General features: G+C 20.0%; 2 protein-coding genes across 4 annotated transcripts; one reads left to right on the top strand and one right to left on the bottom strand.

Moving 5' to 3' along the window:
* On the bottom strand, positions 1 to 3,623 carry SP34 (serine protease 34). 2 transcript variants are annotated; one of them, NM_001011584.1, is given in 8 exon segments: positions 1 to 398; positions 469 to 622; positions 710 to 861; positions 930 to 1,142; positions 1,203 to 1,401; positions 2,244 to 2,444; positions 2,517 to 2,734; positions 3,569 to 3,623. In NM_001011584.1, coding segments are annotated over 8 exon segments (1,218 nt in total). In that variant the 3' UTR covers positions 1 to 372.
* Positions 3,624 to 9,353: 5,730 nt separating this feature from the next.
* LOC552829 (phospholipase B1, membrane-associated-like) lies at positions 9,354 to 12,748 on the top strand. 2 transcript variants are annotated; one of them, XM_026444743.1, is made up of 7 exons: positions 9,354 to 9,602; positions 9,993 to 10,079; positions 10,241 to 10,452; positions 10,936 to 11,112; positions 11,652 to 11,947; positions 12,326 to 12,504; positions 12,581 to 12,748. In XM_026444743.1, the coding sequence occupies exons 1-7, from the start codon at positions 9,467 to 9,469 to the stop codon at positions 12,721 to 12,723; spliced, it is 1,230 nt and encodes a 409-aa protein (XP_026300528.1). In that variant the 5' UTR covers positions 9,354 to 9,466; the 3' UTR covers positions 12,724 to 12,748. The 2 variants fall into 2 exon arrangements, with proteins under 2 accessions (XP_026300528.1, XP_026300529.1); XM_026444744.1 differs by having other exon boundaries at positions 11,652 to 11,943; positions 12,581 to 12,718.
* The last annotated feature ends 316 nt before the right edge of the window (positions 12,749 to 13,064 follow it).

A 13,064-nucleotide genomic window follows, 5' to 3' on the forward strand; every position in this document is an offset into this window, starting at 1 on the left:
CAAATTCCTTATGGATTTTATTTAAGATTTCAAATCATATTTGTTATTATAGAAATATAATTTCAAATGTTTTACACATTAATTTAAAATAGCAATGTTTAATCATATGTAATATATATATATATATTAATAAATTAATTTTAAATTTAAAATTGTAAAATGTATATCATGTTTAAATTTAACGAATTAACGAAATTTAATTTAAAGAATCGATGAATCTTAATTTGAAATGTTTATATAAAAATATACATTTTACATTTATATGAAACTTTTATATCTATAAGAAAATTTGTTTAACAAAAAATGCAATACATCATTAACGAAATTAATGAATATTTGCTATAAGTAATGATTTAAATCGATTACAATATTTTATTCGATGACACAATATTCAGCATCTGAAATTAAAATTATGAAAATTACACAAATATATGATATTTTCTATTATATATTTTATATTATTCATACCTGGAGTTTGTGAAACGATCCAATCTATATAAGAACCAACTTTTGTATTACCATTTGGATATTTACCACACTCTGCACCCCAACTGATAATTCCTATGTTTACGAGTCGTTTAGTTCGAGGATTTTGCCATAGAACTGGTCCACCACTATCCATCTATTTATTAGATAAATATTTCAATACATTATTAAATTCACAGAAAATTTATCTAAATATTAATTTATCTTTCAAAGACAATTTTACCTGACATGCATCTTTGCCTTTTGCATAAGCACACATTGCGTTAACCATTATATTGCCATAATATTTATAACATTCTACTTGTGTAAGCATATTTAATGTAGTTTTTTGCAAAATATGAGAAAGCATACCGTTAAAACTCGTATGACCCCAACCTAATTTCATTAAATGTTAATAAAGTAATATTATGTATATAAAGAAAATATAACCAATATATACTAACCCAATACAGTAACATCAGAACCAGCAAAAGAATCTAAAAAATGTTGAAAAGGTAGACAAGCAGGTCCAACCTTGTCGCCAAATTTAATATCTTTTTCTGTTTTCAAAAGTGCTATATCGTTTATTTGCCAATCATCCTTTTCTATGATGTCATACTTTGGATGTATAATAACTTTATTAATGCTATGCAATACTGTGGCGTTTGTTTCTGTTTCTTGATATTAAAGATCACTTTAGTAAAGAAATACAAAGTATATTTGCAGTTTATACTTACTACTGCTCCAATCATGTTCACCAACTACGATAGCTAATTTTGTAGTATTCTCATCTATGATGCAATGTGCTGCTGTTAATACATATCGTTTGGATATTATAGTAGCTCCACAAATCATGCCAGGTTCATAAGTGCGTTTAATACCAGCCATCATAGGAAATTCATTTATTCCTGTATTAGTTCCACCAACGATTCTAGACTGAAAGTCAATGAAAGATCTTCTTTCTATTTTGATTAATCGAAAAATGATATTAAAAAATATTTTTCTTTTTCATATATAGTAATTCTTATACCGATTATGATAACGGAACTAATGGTGAATGTAAAAATATGAATGAGGGAAGAATATGTGAATATGAAAAGTTTGAATTAGAGAGAGTAAAATCTCACTTAAAATGTTCTTTGCTCGATTGTTGAGATTCTGATCTTTTTGCTTTGACTATTGTTTTAAAATTGTTTTAAAAAAATATTTAGAATGGAAAGACACTAATGAATTCTAATTGTATTAATAATTAAATTTAGCGAATGAACGAAATACAATTTAATTTTCATCTTCAAATAGAAGAGATTTTTGAGTGATCTTTGAGAAATTTTCGCGAATCGATCTTATTCGTAACAAGTAACAAGTATAAATTTATGAAGCGTTTTGATAATACATGCGATAATAAAAACAAAGTGAAATTAGAAAAACGAATCTACGAAATATCATTAGAAAAAAATTTTAAAAATTTTTTGAAACTCGAAATAGTTAATCTCACAAATATATGTACTGTGTTAGTAGTAACTGATTCAAAAGTTGCTAATGAATAAAAATGTACAATTTTAAAAACTCTGAATCGATTTATAGGTCAATACGTAATGGAAAATATAAATGGTAATACAAAAAAGAAAGTTATATCGCGTTTTTGATTATTGAATGTAATTAAGCAAAAATTGAAAATGTTCCATCGATTTTAATTTAATTTAACTCAAAAATTCAAATTATTTTTTGGATTTAATTTGTTGAAAATCTTACTTTAAATAAAATAAATATATACATACAGGATTTTTCCATCCACAATTACAATTTGTAGAATCTTTTACTCTTTTTATTGGTCGTACTTCACAGAAAAATCTACCTGGTGGTGTTAGTATTACAGTCATTTTATTTGATGTGGATTCTATATTCAATGTTATATTACCACAATATTTGTTAGCGAAATTCTTTTTAACAGTTAAACTGCCTGCGTTGCAATTTTTATTCTGTGAGAAAATTATTTTCTTACTTTCAATTATTTTTATTAATTGATCATATAATAAAAACTTTGATCTTACTTCTGAAAATTCAACTAAGGAACACTTTAAATTAATTCGATGATAACTTGTGATAGTCCATGTACATTTTGATCCAGAGTATGGTAATGGATATCTAGGATTGTAAATATAATATATTTCGCCAAGATTTAGGTTTTGATAATAGTCGCATTCTTCCTTATTTACTTGAGTCATAGAAAACATAATTGATCCATAGAATATTAACAACACTATCTTAACTGTAACGAATAATTTTAAGAAAATATTTTCTCTTATTAGTGACAAATTAAGAATTATATAAATGAATCAAAATGTTGAATTTAAATAATATTTTAGAAATATGATATAAATTAAAAAAAATATAACACGATATATGTTCTTTGAATATAAAGCAATAAAACAAAAAATATAAAGCAAAAAATTTTAATATAACAATTCAAATTCATATGATTAGAAGTACAAATTATAGATATATAGTAAAATATATATAAAAAAAATATTACAAATTAATATGACATAAATGTTTATAATTAAAAACATATCATAATAAGAAACATAACATAAGTATATAAAAGTGTCAGTTTTTATCGATTGATAAGTGAATTTTTGAAATGATTTTAATTCTTTTTTTTTTTTTTATAAAAATTTTGGCATTATTAAGGAGATATTAATAAAAAAATACTTGCACAATATGTAGATTACTATCTACCACTCTATGATAAAAAAAATAATATGTATCGAAACAAATATCTTGAATAATTATTGAGCAAATATTATATCAAATTATATCTTATTTATAATGAATAAACTACAAACAAAAGGAAAAATTATTTTCAACATATATTGACTTGTTTATTCGAGTTTAAAAATTCAATCAATGTCACTATCATAACAATAGTTCTACATATTTTGCCATTAAACAGTGTTTTTCATTAATAATTCGTTAACGCTAAAATGAAAATTTTCACAGAGAAAAAAAAAGTTATCTAAAAAATTATTAAATAAACTTTGTTAATAGATTTATGGGACATTTTATAATTTCTTTAGTCAAATATTAAAGATTCTGTATATACCTTTTTTTACCAAAATAACATTTTGAAACGCTGCGATATTGTTTGTGAAAATCATACTGCATTTACGAATTTCTTATGTGGCAGCGGCAAAAATTTCAAAAACACTAGCATCACCATTTACTTGCTTTTGCTTGTATTTCGAGGATTTTATATACATCATAAAAATGAAGAAAAAAAATATAAAATAATAAATAAAAATATAAATAGAAAAAAGATAATAATTTGTTGTTATTATCAAAAATATTTAGAACATAAAAAATAAAAATAAATTTAACGGATAAATATTTAGAACTTTAAAAATAAAAATGGAAAAATATTAAATATTTTCTATATCATTATAAACAAATACGAATAAAATTTCTCAATATCAATATTCATTCATTTTTAAGACACACATATTTTCTATTACTTTTTTTAATTATATAATGTAATCAATCTGTATCCAGGATTATTACGTGTATTTATGTAAATTTAAATCATAGCAAATACTTAGAGATAAATTTGAAAAAAAGTATTTTTATTTCAAAAGAAAGTATTTTTTTGTAATATTTTCTTTCTTTGAAGTAATACATATCATCATATGTATTATAAATATATATATACATGTAACATCAAATGGTTAAAAATGTTAGATATTAAATATTATTATTAAATATTTAAAAAATTATTTCTCAATTTTTTTTACAATAATTCACACAAAAGCTTTATCTTATTTTATTTTTTTTTTAACTTTATTTTATTTCTTATTTATCAATAGTTTTTGACCAGTTAAATGTAAAAATAGAAGTTTCACTTTAAAAAATTAATGTTACAAAAAGTTTTTGTATGTTTGAAAATGTATATTATTGACGCAAACACATTTAACATTCATAATGGCAGTAAAAAATAATGACGAAGATAAGAAAATATGAAAGAGAAAGAAAGAAATAAATATTTCATACGAGTTGCATGCAATTATTACTATTCTATAGATATTGTAATATAATTAGAAAAAACAAAAATGTAAATAATGATATAGTATGTAAAAGTTGTGTATAATTATATTAGATGGTATTATTTATATTATGTAATATTAATAGATAATAAGTATATAATATAATATAATATTATATAATAGAATAATATAATATAATAGAACTAAAATAAAATAAATATCTATAGCTTTTTTTAAAATAAATATAATAATAACTATACTAATAGTTTCAATTATTTTGAAGATTATTATAAGCTAATCAATTAAATGTATAATTATATATCATTATATATTAATATATAGATCATCCAAATATGTGAATAATTCGAGATTTTGAACAACATTTTTCTTTGCAAAAATTTTCGCTATAATTTTATTAATGAATTATAAGAAAAAAACAATGATTAATCAGAAAGCGTAGATTATTCTAGATGCAACACTATTATGTATAAACTAATCTAACAATATATGTCGAAAAAATTATATTAAGTATAATAAATATTTTTTTATATTAAAAAAATATATTAAATTAGGTTTATTCTTATTATTTTATTACTATTATTTTTATTATCTTAAGAAAAATAAATAGGATAATTAACTATAATAATTATTTAAAGCGAATAAATTGAATTTATTCGTCATTCAAAGTGAATAAAAAAAATGTTAAATTTTGATATAAAAAAATAAATATAAAACTTTTCTAATTAATAAATAGTATATAATAATAATTTGGAACAAAAAATAAATGATATTATATTAAATTAAAGAACAATTCAAAAAATCGATAGAATCAATCACTCATTAAAAATTTAACTTGAGTTTTGAAATGTGCTACTGAGTTCCTGTGCTTCTTTAATATTGAATTAATTTTTGTCACATTTTTATACTAAACTTATTATAAATAAAACATAACTGAAAAATAATACAAAGATAATGTATCATCGAATTAACATATCCATTATTCATTTTCTTACATGGTTATTAATATAATATATATTAACTTATGATTAATTATTTCTATAAGAGATAAATTTAATTTTTCTTTCACATTATTATTTTAACATTAAACATTTTTATTTAAATTTTTGAACTCGTGATTGTATAACTAAATGGATAATGAAATTTGATCGAAATGGATGAAAATATTTTTCTATCTTGATGAGTAATGAATTGTATGATATGCATGATTATAAAAAATCATTGTCTTACGATGATTTATTTTGTTTAATAGCTGAATATAATTATATAAATACAGTTATTGTGAGAAACAGCATATAATTGTGCATACTATATTCATTAACATAATTCATTTTTCATTATCAAAGTATGAAAACATTTTATTTTTTCACTTATTCAGCATTAAAATATAATAATGAGGAAGAAAAATTAAAAAGAATTAAATTCAATTTAATTCAATTTCTTATTGAACTAAAAGATTAGTATTGATGTAAAGTGAATAATATTATAGTTGATCTAATATATTTCCTTTAAATCACTTTTCAATGATATTTTATTTATGATCAGTTTAATTTTTTACATTCAAATCAAAAATTAGTTTCTTTCAAAGTTTGAGTTGAATTTTTGATAAATAACTGATTTTATCTACTTACTTGATTAATTATTTTTTAATTTAATATAAACTAATAATAATATATATCAATTGTTAATTAATTATTTTTTAATTTGATATACATTATAATGTATTATTTATTTTTTCCAAATATGTATTATTTATCGTTCATTTGTTAGAAAAGTTATATTTGTTTTTTTTATATTACAATATACAAATTGATATTAATTATTTTGTCAAATTTTGATGAATAAATTCGATTTATTCGTTCTCTATGAATAAAAAATAATTTGTTCATTGTTTCTAAATAAGATGTAATTTAATATAATTTTTTGTTAATAAAAAAATATTTGTTATATTTTCTTTGATACAAGTTATTTAGATTTATTCGTATTCAGCTTATAATATGTAAAAGAAAATGTTACTTGAAATTATTTCAAGAATCTGTAGTTAATAGATATTCCCACATTTTTGGGACATTCTACATATATATAAAATTTATTAAGACATTTACGTGAGATAATTTTTAAGAGAAATATTTTAAAAATTGTTAAAATTGTATATCTTTTAGATACACTTCAAAGTAGTTCAAATGAACATGATTTTGAACTTGAGATAATATTTTCCATTTATTCCAATCTTAATAACAATTAGCATTATCATATATTTGAGAAAATTTATTATAAATATCATAGGTCAATATTCTAGCGAACTCTGTGCTATCTATTTCTTAAAATTTTTCTGAAATTTTCTTAAATTGCACAATCAAAGATATTGCACAATCATCAGTAATTCGTACTATTATTGATCATTTATGTAATCGTTTATTGGCAATCTTCTGAAATGAACAGAAAAAATCTTAGAAGGGATAAGCATTTATAAAATTTAAGGAAAAATTAAAATATTTTCAGAAAACTAAAGAATAATTCTAATGTTTTAATCTTGTTTTAAATTTTGAATTATTTGAATTTATTAAACAATCCATTAAAATAATGTTATTAACTTTGAATTTTTTCAACTTCGAATTAAAAAAACTCCTAAAACTTCGTGAATTCATTTATTTAATGACATATGTAAACTTTTATTTGTATATTTTACTCTTGATTATTTAAAATAAAAACTTTGTTAGTAATAAAATATTGTAATAAATTAATTTTGTATAACTCTATAAATATTGAAGCTAAAGTTTTTATAAAAATTATTCATTTATGACATTTTCTTAAATAATATCAAATGATTTCTATTATTAAGAAAATTATTTCTTATTAACGTTTATTATCATTAACATTAATATATTAATAATATAAATATAATACATAAATATACTTTTCTTATCTATTATATTTATTTTTATATGTCTCGTTTAACAACTTTCCATATAATTTAAAATTAAAAAAGGTATTTAAAATATTTTCTTTATTTTAAATATTTTTTCAAAACATTTTCTTATAGTTTAGTACATTTTCTTTTAAGAATTTTTGTTAATAAAATTTTTTACGACTTGAATATTTTAAATTGATATTTTATTTTTAAAAAAAATTTAAATTAACATAAATGTAAGAATATTACGTTCTGATGTATTGTGATGTATTGACTCATAATCAAAATTGGTCACATGATAATTTATGATTTTATGATTAAAATATATGAAGGATAATGTAAAATAAATTTTCACTTAATTAAAAAAAAATCCTTTTGTTTTAATATCCATAAACTTGTCCAAAGAAATATTTATATTAAGTATTTTTTCATTTTTATTATATATGAAATCAATAAATTCTTTATTTTTATTGTTTATATATCTATTATATTATATATCTATTATAAAACAAAAATAAAAGAATTTGTCTTATTTTATGTTAAAAATAAAAAATCTAATTTATTGTTTAAATACTATAAGACAAACTAAAAGAAAAAACTTTTCTAACTTAATATAATCAAACACACAGCAAGTTTAAATTATATAGTTAATTGTGGATTATAAAGTTATACATTTAATTAAGTTATTAGAGAATAAATTTGTAAAATAATTTAATTAATAACAAAGAATATACAATAAGAAAGTATATGTTTAATGAAAGGAATAAATAATAGGAATAAATTACGTTAGAATCCAATGTCTTTATTCTACTACACTAGGCTCATTATATTACATTGCACGACATAACAAAAAAAGGAAAAGAAAACAGAAACGAAACAATGATCATGCTCAATAACCAATTCACATGTAAAAGTACAAAATAAACTGCATTTTTATATATAAAAAACCAACATAAATAATAAAAACACTAAAAACTAAAAACGCAATAATAATAAAAAATAATAAATTTGTTTAAAATAGAAACAAAATATAGAGTATATTAAAGTCTAACGTAATGACTTTGAATATTGTATAAATGACATGTCTCATGGCATTATTCTTAGAATCATCTACGATTATAGAATTAAGATGTATAATTGTTTACATTATATAGGAATGAATGAGTAATAATTTAACTATTTGTGATTTAATTGTAACTATTTGTAATTGATTGACAACTGATTTAGCTATACTACTGACTCATACTTATCTGATTTAAATAATATCTCATTGTAAACTGCTCATTGTAATATGCTTTGATCCTTCCACGCAATTACATATTGACATTATAAAAAATCGAAGAAGCATTTAACACACATATACTCACACAAATATATGCATTTAACAGATTTCTATTATAATACGAATATTTGTCATAAGCATGAATACGAACATTATGATTCATATGAACAATTGATAAATGACATATTGATATATACATCATACGCATAAAAAAGATTCAATATAAAGTTAAACCAAAAAGTTTTTATCAATATTTCAGAAATTAAAAATTAAATTGAAATTAAAAAAAATTAAAATGAAAATTTTATATCTGAGAAGTTTTCCATCTTCAGTTTTTCATCTTCTAATATTCCTTTCATTACAATGATTAAAATTAAATTAAATTAAAAAAAAAACATCAGTCATAAATATGTATAAAATGTATATATATAAATATGTATAAAATCATATACATTTTATATACAGAGATTCTTAATTAATTTTTTTTATAGATATTTTTTTTATATATTTTTATAAATATTTATTTTTCTTTATAAATATTTATTTTTGTAAATAAATTTTTTGTTATTCAATATAACGTAAGACTATTTTTTATCTTTAATTTCTACTATAATATATACAATATACGCGGCAGCTGTCGTATAAGAAAAGAAGCTTTCGAATGCATTCAGTATCTATAATTCTAGAAATATAATTGAATAGAAAATTATTACGAAGACATTTTATTAATTGATTAGTTATTTGTTAAAACGAATGATGGAAAAATTACGGTTGTTTTTTTTGTTACAATTATTATATGTGTTATCTAGTTCTCAAAAAACGTATTTAGATTCACCGGCAAATCTGGAAAGATATCGATTATTTCGTAATTGGATTACTCGAAGTATTGGTACGTATTCAGATAGTTTTATCATTTTGTGTTTTTTGTTTTTTATTAAAAGAAGAATATGTAAATCTAAATCAATGTCTTGGAGAAAAAATGAGAAAAAAAGCAAATTTTTATAAAAATAGAAGGAAACATTGTTTTTTGATATAATATTTTAATAAAAAGTAGAATTTTATTGATATTTGGAATGTATTAAGAATTTATAATGTTTTGAGATATTTATTAAATGGATGAATAGTATTAAATTTTATTAGTGATAGATATTTATTTTTTTTTAAATTATTATAATATTTCATATATTTATTTGACGATTATATTCATATATCTTATTTGACGATTATTTCTTATTTCATTAAAATATTATGAATCATTAATAATTTCTTTTTACAAAAGGCACAAAACAAAGAGTTACAGCGCGGCACGAAGAAAAAATTCAAGAAGAAATTCTAACAGATATTCCATTTCCTTGCAACGTGACAGGTAGTTAAATAAATTTTCTTATTATTATCAAAATATTCACATTTTTAAATCATATTCAAATCATATTTATATCATCAAATTCTATATACAATAATTAAAATTATTGTGTTTTAATATTCTAAAGTTTTAATTAATTATTTTATTTAATTTAATCTTTATAGATGCTAGATCTTTTACTATTCCCGATTCAGTTCATCGTTTAAGACCAGGAGATATAGATGTTATTGCTGCGATGGGTGATTCCTTGACAGCTGGAGTTGGAATTTTTGCAACTAGTTTATTAGAATTATCTATTGAAAATAGAGGTGCATCATTTAGTATCGGTGGTGAAGAAATTTGGAGGACATATTTAACATTGCCGAATATCTTCAAAGTATGTTATGGAATTTTTAAAGTTATTAAGTATAAAAAAATATTATCTTAATAAAAATTTTTAGTCACAATTCAAAATTCATTTAATATATTATAATTTTTGAAACAATTTTGAAAATACCATGATATAAATATGAGTTATATGGAAATATTTAATGGTTAAATGAATTATGATGTAAAATCCAGGAATATAATATTTATTAAAAAGCATAATGAAAAAAATAATATATGGAAAAAAATATTTGATATACAAAAAGCCAAAAAAAAAAATTATTACAAAAATATAAATAATTCTTATATTTTAAACATTAAAGAAAGTTTGTAACTTCAATGTTTACGAATAATTATTTTCACAATTACAATATTTAAATTATTAATTTTATTTGAAATTAAATTATACTAAATTAAAATTTTTCTTATTCAATGTTTCTTGATAAAATAGAAAGCTTTTGATAGATTTTTGATCAAATTTTCTTACATATAGGAATTCAATCCCAAATTAATAGGCTATGCGCTTGGAGATGGACAAACTTCTGAGGTAACTTCGCAATTGAATGTCGCTGAAATTTCTGCAATGTCTAGAGATATGCCTTTTATGGCTAAATATTTAATCAATAAAATGAAAAGAGACACGAGAATAAATATAAAGAAACATTGGAAGGTATTTTCTATATTAATTAAAATAATTACTATAAATCTATAAAATTGACTGTTACTAAATATCAAGATATAATATAGTATACACATATATTATATATAATTAATTTATGAAGTTATTAAAATATTTTACTTTTTGTAATAATTAATATAACATTATTTACTATTATAATATATTATAATATATTATTACTATTATAATATTACTAAGTTTATTATTCAAGTAAAGATAGAAAAAAATTGATCATTGAAATTTATATACAAAATCATTATATATATTTTTAATATAACTAATTTTGATTAAGATTTATATCAAAATGAACGTTATATGAAGATTTCATGACAATTGAAAAGTTATTTACTTAAATATACTTAAATCGTAAAAATTCTGCAATTCATTTTTGATTTAATAATTATGTATATAAATACTATTTAAATATCGATCAAAACTATTTGAATTAATTAGATTTTTTTAATAAAATATCAATTGTTAATGTATATATTAAGTAAAAATATAACAAAATCCATTTTAATATTTTATAGTTCATTTCACTGCTGATAGGTGCCAATGACTTTTGTACCAATATATGTACAGTTCCTCCATGGTCAATTTTGGAAGAACACAGAATTGATTTAATCAATACTTTTCGGATATTAAGAGATAATTTACCACGTACTTTGGTATCACTGGTAATAGTGCCTCATTTAAAGGAACTTGTTGTTACTCGTAAAGGAAGGAATTCATTAAAATGCTATATGATGACCACTTTCGAATGTTCATGTTTATTTGCTTTACAATTCCGAGATCAGAGAGAGGAATATTATGAAATAATAAGTAGGTTCATAGTTTAGATTAACATAAAGTTTAATTTAGAAATTATGAATTTTTTTTTAATAGTTTTTGATTAAAACATAAAATCTACATAAAAACCATATTATATTATCTTCACTTTTTCATGAAAATTTGAAGACATATATTTTTTTGTTCATAAATATAATTATTATTCTTTATAGTATCTTTTAATAAAAATATTAAAAAACAAGAAAAAGAAGAATTATTCTAAAAGTATAATATATAATATCATAAATTTTAATTATTTTATATTGTATACTCTTATTTTATTTAAATTAAGTCTAAAATAATTGTTTAAATAATAGATATGTTTTTTTGCATAAGCAAAATATAATTTTTGTTATACTTTTATCCTATTTTATAGATGGCAGAAACTGCAAGAGGAAGTCGCGAATTATCCAGAATTTAACAGAGAAGACTTTACTATTATTGTTTCACCAGGCATTAGTAATATTAAAATTCCGCTTGCTGAGGATGGATTTAGTGATCTATCATATCTTTCTGTTGATTGTTTTCACATAAGTCAAAAAATGAATGCAGTATGTAAGTAAAAAAAAATAGAACTACACAAAATAATCTTTGTTAATAATCGTACAAATATTATTGTATTTATTTTTAGTTGCGAATGCTTTATGGAATAATTTATTACAACCAATTGGAAATAAAACTACTACTTGGATTCCAGTATTTGAAACATTTTTATGTCCTACTTCTAAAAAACCATATCTGCTAACACGTGAAAATTCCCAGATTGAACAATAAAAATTAAAAATAAAATTTATAAACATTAATTTTATAATTAATTATACATTTTTATTATATATTTATATATTTATATAATATAAAATAAAATTTATTATTATTATATTGAAAATATATTATAAAGTATATTATATTGAAAATCAAATGTAAATATTAAATAAAATATTTTAATATGAAACTATATATAACTTCAAATTATATTCTATTCATTTTTTATATTTTTGCAATACAAAATGAAAGAAATTTATTTATTATTAACTATATAATATTTAATAAATAATAAATAATATTTATAAGTAATAATATTTAAATTATAAATGTACAGATGGACATAATACACA

The sequence above is a fragment of the Apis mellifera genome, linkage group LG13 (assembly GCF_003254395.2).
Source record: "Apis mellifera strain DH4 linkage group LG13, Amel_HAv3.1, whole genome shotgun sequence".
Taxonomy (NCBI): domain Eukaryota; kingdom Metazoa; phylum Arthropoda; class Insecta; order Hymenoptera; family Apidae; genus Apis; species Apis mellifera.